General features: G+C 39.8%; 1 protein-coding gene across 1 annotated transcript; it reads right to left on the bottom strand.

Moving 5' to 3' along the window:
• Nucleotides 1–4,807: 4,807 nt before the first annotated feature.
• Nucleotides 4,808–5,347, bottom strand: LOC104816352 (auxin-induced protein 15A). Its single transcript, XM_010545135.1, has one exon. The coding sequence runs from the start codon at nt 5,241–5,243 to the stop codon at nt 4,938–4,940; it is 306 nt and encodes a 101-aa protein (XP_010543437.1). The 5' UTR covers nt 5,244–5,347; the 3' UTR covers nt 4,808–4,937.
• Nucleotides 5,348–9,852: the final 4,505 nt, after the last annotated feature.

The raw sequence follows: 9,852 nt of genomic DNA, 5'->3' as shown, positions 1-9,852 counted from the left end.
GAGATGAGTGATTATTTGCTTGATATGCCATTGTTTAATATACTCTAAAAATGGTGGAGGATTGTTGGTATTTTTAGAGTAAATGAATGGAAATTTAGAATATCTCAAAAGGATTCATGTTTCACGTGTATTACAAGTATAGTGGAGGAGATAAATGCTTGTAAAAGACGTGGTATGAGTTGGCTAAGTGTTAAGGATACGTCGAAAGAGTTTACGTTCGGTTTTGAACGTAAAGGTGATCTCAGAAAAAATGGGAGGGCAGCTCGAAAATATGAGCTGGCAGCTTATTTTTTCTGAGGAATAAAGCTCATAAATAAATGGGCGGTAGCTCGGAAAAACCGGGAGGGCAGCCCGTTTTTTCTGAGCAATTCAGACATAAACGGGCGGGTAGCTCGACAAAACGGGCGGGCAGCCCGTTTTTTCTGAGCAGTTCGGATTGAGCGAAAAATCGCGATCGTTCAGGAAAAACTTCCGATTTCTTCACACCTTTCGACATTTGGAGTGTTTATTAACACCCCTGGACATCCTAACACGAAAAAAAAACTGATCTAAATCGTTTTTTGAGAGATTTGAGAGCACTTTTGTGGTTGTTCTTGCAAAACACCCACAAAAGCCTTTTGTTCATCTTCTTCTTGCAATTTCTTGTGTTTGTGTTCTTAGTAGAGCAAACTAAGATCACTTCTCTCTTCATTGTATCTCAAAGACGTATTCCGGAAAGTCCTTTGCTCGTATAGGACGGAATAACGTTTTTAGGAAAGTGTATCACGTCTTGAAGAGTTATCCGGTTCCTATTTACTTTTCTGTTATTGTTCTTCTTTTTATATCCCAGATTCCTAACAATCTAAAAACGTTATCCACTCGAGGATGACTACTTCTGTGAGAGATCTTACCATAGACTTTCATAAACTCGATAAGTTCGAGGGCGTGAGATTCCGAAGGTGGCAGAAGAAGATGCATTTCCTCCTAACGACGTTGAACGTCGTCTACGTGATAAGCACTCCTAGGCTGGAAGAAACCGAAGAGGAGACATTGGCAGCGGCTCGCGCACAGAACAAATGGGACAACGATAACTACGTGTGTTACGGCCACATCATTAACGGTATGTCCGATGAACTTTTTGATGTTTATCAATACATGGATACGGCCAAAGCCTTGTGGGATTCGCTGGAGGCTAAGTACGTCTCTGACGATGCCTCTAGCAAGAGATTTCTTGTAAGTAGTTTTAACTCTTACAAGATGGTGGACTCAAGACCGGTCATGGAGCAATTCCATGAAATACAAAGGATCTTAAGTCAATTCACACAACACAAACTGCAGATGGATGAAACCATCAAAGTTTCATCCATTGTTGATAAACTTCCACCGAGTTGGAAGGATGTCAAACGTTCCCTGAAACACAAAAAAGAGGATATGTCTCTTGAACAATTGGGAACACATCTTCGCATCGAGGAGGATCTCCGGATGCAAGATGGGAAAGGCGTTTTTCCTCTTACTACAGTGAATGTTGTAGAGGATGAGAAACGTGGAGTCAAAAGACAAGGAAAGAAACCCTCCAAGGGCAATCCTAAGAAGAAGTCAAAGTCGAGTGCGACTTGTTGGTTTTGCAATAAACCAGGGCACTTCAAATGGGATTGCTACTCGTGGAAGAATAAACACGAGAAGAAGAGTGTTCATGGTCAATGAAACAAAGCCCTTGACCAATCCACTCAAGGTAACAATAATTGTTACTTGACAAATTCGGATATGAATTTTGTTAGTATGATTTACGAGTTAAATCATGTTCAGGAGGGTGACCAATCGTGGTGGATCGATTCAGGAGCAACTCGACATATTTGTAAAGAACGTGAGCTTTTCAAGACTCTAGAAGTCATAGAAGACGGAAGCGTTCTTTACATGAGAAACAACTCGACGGTCAAGGTCCAAGGAAAGGGGCAAGTAGAGTTGTTGCTTACATCCGGAAAGACATTAACCCTTAGGGAAGTTCTTTTTGCTCCGAGTGTAAGGAGAACAAAAGGAAGATATACAGATATATATATATATATACATGTATATATATATAATGGCATGTATAGTGCTAATTAACTTTATAGTCATAATATAATCACATGCGTCCTGAATTCAGCCGGTCCACCAACTATCATAACATACTCTACGTATAATATAAGCTGGCCTTCGCAATAAAGCCTTATTAGTTCTATTTTAAAAAAGGACCATAGACCAACTACACATATATAATAAATGTATATATATATATATATGATAAAAAGGAGCAAAAACAAAATATATTAAGTGAAACGTCTGGTTTATTACCACTATAGGCTATAGCTCATGCAATTATTATTTAGTCAACTCTAAATTCTATGGCAAAAAATATAATATCGTCTTTAAGAAACAAAATAGTTCTTCTCTAAAGATATTAGATCTTAAAAAAAAAAAATTTAATTTAAAACTATATATATACACACACTCCAAAACAATAATTCGCGTAACGGATATAACAATAATCAATTCCAACCTATAATTCAAAGATAATTCATTTAATTTTGTCACCATGTTCTTTTCTGCAGCACCGTCTCAATATATTATAGTATTAGTTTATTATACGTTATTATAAGTTTAATACAGCTTTTTACACGAATGGTGAAAACACTTTTAGCGGTAATTTCTGAAAAAGTGTACGATTCGCCTAAAGTTTATATCTGATCTCATCCCATTTTATTCTTTCTAAGCGAATTGTAGCTTTCTCTTTAATGCATTATACTAAATTTCATTAATGCATTATACTAAGTGGATCACACGGTTTGGATATATATATTTTTTAAAATTGGATATCTTGAACCAAATCCCAGATTAATCTTGGATCTAAAATCAATAATGTGATTTGGATTACTCACTCAATTTCTAAATTTGAAGTTCGAATTCGAGACGAGACACGTCCCGTTTTATCGAGTGAACTATTTTAAATTTGGTGGTTTGGATATAAAATTATTTTTTTATATAATAAATAATAAATAATAATAATAATAATAATAATGTATGTTTTATTGATTTTTTTTTTGTTTCTTAGAAGTAAAATACCTAAAGAGGGGTGGTTGGTTAGATGTGTATATATATTTGTGGATTTTTGCATATATTTATTATCATTATATATTTGCTCTTGTAAATATTGACTTTTGTAAAGTTCCAATTAAATGTTAACGTTTACATGTAAAAGCCGATCTAGTTAATGGGCCCTTCTTTTATTCGATGGGCCCACTTTGCAGAGCCCATGTTTGGATGTTAATGTTATACGTTCAGAATTATGTCTCTTCGTATTTACTGGTTTTCCTTCTTTCATTATTCGTATCCAGTTATATCATATATAAATAAATATATGTATATATATATATATATATATATATTATAATGGATGCGAATATATATATCGTTTGGTTATTACATCATTCTCATATACATTTGTTAACTATGTTTTATTTCACTTGAATATACAAAAATCAAATACAATTTTTTGTCGTCACTAATAAATAGATAGTATTAGTGTATAGATAATTCGCATGTGATTATTGTTGTACACATCAAAGGCAACAAACTTTATTTGTTGGACTGTTGGGTTTTTTATGCATTTTATAACTTTAATATATATGTGCAAAATATATGAACTAAAATGCGCTTTGTATGTTCCCACTCGAATGTGGTACTCATACATATATATATATATATATAAGGGCAAATTCTACATGCTTTATAGATCATAGTGTGGAGAGTGGACCCATGTTTTTAAAGTTGACCCAAAATCTTGACAAAAAAAGACACACACAAAATAAATATTATTTTAATCGAGATGTGGAATGATGGAGCTTAAGTAGGGTGGGCGTTTCGGGAAACGGTTCGGGTTCGGGACGAAAATTGATCAGTTCGGTTCTTTCGGTTTTACAAAAATAGATACCAATCGATTTTTATATTGTATTCGGTTGGTTTCGGTATCGGTTCGGTTCGGTTCCGGTTTTTATTAAAAAAAGGATAGATTTTCTTTAAAAATATTCGGTTTTTCGGGATTTTTAAAGTTCGGTTCGGTTCGGTTTCGGAAAAATTCGGTTCTCTAAAAATGGTACCGTTCGGGAATTAATAACGATTTCGGGTCGGAAAAAATACCGTTTTTTCGGTTCGGTTCGATCTGGTTCCGAAGAACTGAACCAAAACGCCGAGCCCTAAGCTCAAGTCGAGTTTTTTATGGAGACATTTGTTTATTTTTATAAGAGTCCAAAAAAGTATTAATCAAAATATTGAATTTCATTTACAAAAAAAAAATATATTGAATTTTTATTAAAATTAATTAATAAAAAACCAACGGAATTATGTGTCCCCGTTTGATCAAACACACGTCCATTCATGCCAACAAGGGACTCTCGAACTAGAGATTTCTTGTAAACAAAAAAAGTGGCATTATCAATTTATATATGGGTAGATAATTTATCATTTTGCATAAATTTGGTTAGATAATTAATATGTGATTTTTGGTCGATATATTACATTATGGTTTGTAGACACTTCATAACAATCTATATCGTCTGATCATAACACACAGTCTTGAACACAATTTTCACTCATGATTTTTTTACAATATATCGATGATGTGCAAACTATATATATATATACACACACGACATTGCGATAAAACAAAATAGAATTATAAACAAATTAGTATTATATATATACATATATTTTATATGTGTGTATTTCAAGTTCAGATTCAACAGTAGACCCGCAATTAACAGCATATATTGGACAAATATTTACTACGAAGACCTTTATTTATACATAAACATATATATTACATGCATCCATACAGCTAAAAACCGAGCTAAATTAGTACATTAAATATAACAAAACACACACACACACACACAAACATATATAGCTAAATAAAAACATAAAACTTAGACTCGGTGGTTGTCGGAACTCAAGAACGAAACTAGATTTCGGAAAGTAGAGACATCACAAGGCAAGACGATCTTGTTCCGATGAACTTCGCTGAAGCCGAACTCGTCGGCCGCCTTGTCTAGAAGCATCTGGAAACTAGGGTTCTTCAAGAACCTTGTGGGGACCACGAATCTCGCCATCTCCATCCCCACGTACACTACGAAATGCCCTTTCGGCGTTTTTCTCGGCCATCTTCGTCCATCTTCTTCTTGTTTGTCTTCGTCTTTGTCGATGCCATGCATATCTACTACTCTGTTTGGCATGGTTAAATTTGACCAAAGTTTTGTACGTACTTGGATATATAGTGTTATATATACATGTGTGTATATATATATGTACGAAAGATTTGTAGGGTATAGTTTGTGTTTGTGTTTCCTTGCGAGTTCAATGGACTTTGTACCGGTTAGATATTGAGTTTATATAGATAGAAGAGCTTGGAGAAGTGTGCCAATTTGTGTACGATCACGGGGTGGCATATACGCATGGTCCATCGTAATATCATTATTGTTCTTATTATAATAACGTGGAATGGCATTAGCATCCCCCAAATAATCAATATCCTTCTTGTTCCACTAATCTAAATTAGTGTTTTCGTCAAATTATTTATTATAGTTATAGGTAGTGGATTATATATATATATATCAAAGTTCATGTGCGAATGGACGAATATATATATATAGTTTAAGAATGGATTACACTCCATAAAAACATATTTGGTGCCTAATTGCACATGGCTTTGCTACAAACAATGTCTTTAGAATTCGAAAACGCAATAGTTATGGTTTTTATATGATCTAAAAACATAATTACATGTATAATAAAATGATACATTCGCGTGTAAAATGATACAAGTCGTCACGTATCTCTGATAACACTCTGAAGTGGGAGAGAAGAGCTGGATCGCAAGATTTAATAATTCCCCAAAAGTATCCAAGGAAAAAAATCACCAATGAAATACGGTTTTATATAAACAATATTAGGGTTTTGAGAAAGTGTTTCTCATTGATCAAGACGTGTACATGATGCAGAATATATATACACTTGAGTATGCTACGATTATGGTAACTAAATAACATGAAATAAGGAGAAGAATATGCAGAATATTAACATCAAATATTTTAAAAGATATCCTTCTATTACGCCCCCGCAAGATGAGGCTCGTATGCGAGGCCAATCTTGACTCGAAGGAGATCAAAACGGGCGCGAGGAAGAGGTTTGGTGAGAGCATCCGCTAGTTGGTCTTGTGAGGAAACATGAGTGACACGGAGGACGCCATCTTGAACTAATCCACGAATGAAATGGTAGTCTATAGCAACATGCTTCATTCTGGAGTGGAATACTGGATTGGCACAAAGATAGGTGGCGCCCACATTATCACAGTATATCGCCGGAGGTGTGGAGATCCCAATGCCAAGTTCCGATAAGAGCGACGATATCCATTGTATCTCGGCCGCTGTTGATGCCACAGACTTGTATTCCGACTCTGTCGAGGATCGTGCCGCCGAGCGTTGTTTCTTGGATGACCAAGAAATGGGATGGCGACCAAGGTAGACAATATGAGCGCTTGTAGATGTGAAATCATCCCGGTTACCGCCCCAGTCAGCATCCGAGAAGGCGTGGAGATTGATGGTGTTGTCGGCTGGCATGAAGATGCCGAGTGAAGACGAGCCAACAAGGTATCGGAGGACACGTTTAGCCGCTTGCCAATGATCGGATGTCGGGCGGTGCATAAACTGGGATAACTTGTTGACCGAGAAGGCAATGTCGGGTCGCGTAAAGCTGAGGTATTGGAGACTCCCCACGACATTGCGAAATTCTGATGGATCATCAAGGACAGTCCCCGAGTTCAACACAAGAGATGTGGTGGAGGACATGGGTGTGTGGACCGGTTTGGCCTGCATCATATTAGTCCTCTTCAATAGATCAAGAATATACCGTTTTTGGGTAAGATGTAGGCCAGTCGCGGAACGGTTAACTTCAACGCCCAAGAAAAATGTTAAGTCTCCAAGGTCTTTAATGGAGAAACGGTCGGCAAGCATAGAGATGAACCGTTGGCAGCATGATGGTGAGTTTCCGGTGACGACGATGTCGTCAACGTAGACCAGAACATAGAGTATGACGTCGCGATCTCGGAGGACAAAGAGAGAGGTGTCCGCGAGCGAGTTGTGGAACCCCGAGGCTAGGAGAAACTGTCGGAGTTCGTTGTACCATGCACGTGGGGCTTGTTTCAAGCCATATAGAGCTTTGTGCAGCTTGCATACATGGTTGGGGCGGTCACGATCGATGAAACCCGGAGGTTGTACCATGTAGACGTCGTCTTGAAGGTGACCTTGGAGAAAGGCGTTGTTTACATCAAGTTGACGTAAAGACCATCCATGTGAGACGGCAATGCTGAGAACAAGCCGAATGGTTGCGGGCTTGATTACCGGACTAAAGGTGTCGTGATAATCAATGCCCGGTCGTTGATGGAAGCCTTTCGCCACAAGTCTCGCTTTGCACCTGTCAAAAGAGCCATTAGCACGTCGTTTAATCCGAAATACCCACTTACAACCAACAATGTTTTTGGAAGGATCCGATGGAACTAAGTCCCATGTCCCGTTCTTGACGAGAGCATCAAACTCCTCCGTCATGGCTGTAATACCCCGATTCCCGTATAAATTATTTAAATTATTTTCGGGAATAAAAAGAGGAAAACAAGGTAAAAATATAGAGAATATTTCAATGAAGATCTAGAAGAAAACGACATTCGATTTGACTGAGAAACAAGGAAGTTATGAGCAAACGAAAATTGAGTAGAATTTGGAAATTCGGAATTCACAAGTTATTCGAGGTACGGACGTTTCGAGTTGTACCTCATCTTGTAAATATGAGTTTCCAATAATCTATTGATTGGACATGAAAGAGGACGGGACTGCTAAAGGCGGAACGAACGGACCACGAACGAGCGAGGAGCTGGGCCGAAATTGGGCCCAGACCGTCCGTTCTAGGCCCAGAACGGACGGTCTGCTGAACAGAACACGCAAGTGGCCAACTTGCTGCCTTGGGACGCGTTTTTCTCTGCGTTCCCGGGGCCCACCGGCGTCAAATCTCCGACCAATCCGCTCAGGGCGTTGCAGGCTTGACCATGGGCCTGGGTTCGAGCCCATGTCGCCTGCCCCACGCGGCTAAAAACACCCCCAAAAGCTGGGAGACAGCCATTCTCGGCCAAAAGAAGAAGAAAAGAGAAAGAGAGGAAAAGAGAGGGAAAGGGGGAGAAAGAAGGAGAGCCAGGGCCAGGGAAGCTCGGGGAAGCAAGGAGGGACATCCCAAGGGTGTCTAGGAGAGGTTTCCGGTGAGGAACATACCGGAAAACGCCACGAAAGCCGGCCAAACCAGATCTGAGTAAAACAGAGGTGAGTGGCTCGAGTTCCATCTGTGTGAGCTCGTTTTCATCGATGTGATTGTGTTATTTCGATGGTTTGTTGCTTGGATTAGATAGAGGACACTTCAATGAACATTTAGCAACAAACGGAACTGAATTTGGTTGAGAAATGAGGGAGATATGGCCAAACGAAGTCGGACCAGAAAGCTGTTTTCGCGAGAACGGGGCTGGAACGGACGGTCTACTGGACCGGACGTTCTGGAAGTCCAGAACGGGCGTTCTGACTTCCCAGAACGGACGGTCTGCGTTCCAGACTTCAAAAATTATCCCGAGAGGCCCCGGGACAGCATGGGACCCCTGGAACGACCGTTCCACACCCTGGACCGACCGTTCTAGGGTACGAAACCCCTTTTTCGGATGATTTTCGAATCCCGCGTGCGTGAGATGTGCGATGCAACGACTGGAGTGACTCATTGCGTGATTATTCTGGGTAGTTTGCATGGCGTTAATCGGTATCTCGGTCGGGACCGAATACCACGATACGCGTGATTGTATTGGGAAGATATACACGTTGATTGCCATGTTTGTAGCTCACTCGTGCGACGAGTGCAGCATGATTGTGTTTGTGATATAGTCGTGTGCGACACGACGGCCAACGTCATGGACTTGACGGGCGTGCGAGACGCCCCTAGTCATGGACTTGACTAGGGCTATGGCAGAACCCTATGGTGGACTCCATACGGGTGTTGTGTTTATTGTGTCATGGACTTGACACGGCCAACGTCATGGACTTGACGGGCGTGTGAGACGCCCCTAGTCATGGACTTGACTAGGGTTATGGCTGGACCCTATGGTGGACTCCATACGGGTATGTTTGTATTTCCGTTGTGTCATGGACTTGACATCGGAGGTCACGCGAGTGACAGGCGCAGGAGACGCGCGTAGTCGCATGTGATGCGATGGCCAACGTCACGCGAGTGACGGGCGTGTGTGAGACGCTTCTAGTCATGTCGATATGACTAGGACCTTTGGCTAACCCTATGATGCGATGTCATATGGGTATGATTGTGTTTGACATATTTGTGACTGATGTGATGTGATTATATATGTATATCATTGTTGTTGTTGGTTGTGAATTATTGAATTAACACCGTTCTCGCTGAGAACGGGTTTACCGGGTTCAACCCGGGCTACTCACTAAGCAGTTGTGCTTAGCCCTCGTGGTTTATATTTTTCAGATCACGAGGATTACGCCTAGCGCATCCGGCAGACGACGACCTGAGAGAGGCAGCATCATGTACGGGATTTACATTTTGGGTTACGGAACTTGTATTTCCCACATTTTGTACGGTTAAATTATGACTTTTCGGACATGTGTTGTTTTGCGATACTGATCGCTTGTATTTTCCGCTGTATAATTTGGTTTGATTAAAAATGTTTTTGGATTTCGTATTTTCGCTTCCGCAAATTATTATTTTATTGTTATATCGTCCATGTGGCACAGCCTGTAT

The sequence above is a fragment of the Tarenaya hassleriana genome, unplaced genomic scaffold (genome assembly GCF_000463585.1).
Source record: "Tarenaya hassleriana unplaced genomic scaffold, ASM46358v1 Cleome1, whole genome shotgun sequence".
NCBI lineage: Eukaryota > Viridiplantae > Streptophyta > Magnoliopsida > Brassicales > Cleomaceae > Tarenaya > Tarenaya hassleriana.
This window is presented reverse-complemented; position numbering and strand designations above follow the sequence as displayed.

Coding starts and splice junctions, on each gene's coding strand:
- LOC104816352 (XM_010545135.1), bottom strand. CDS start 5,243: ATGCCAAACAGAGTAGTAGATATGCATGGCATCGACAAAGACGAAGAC.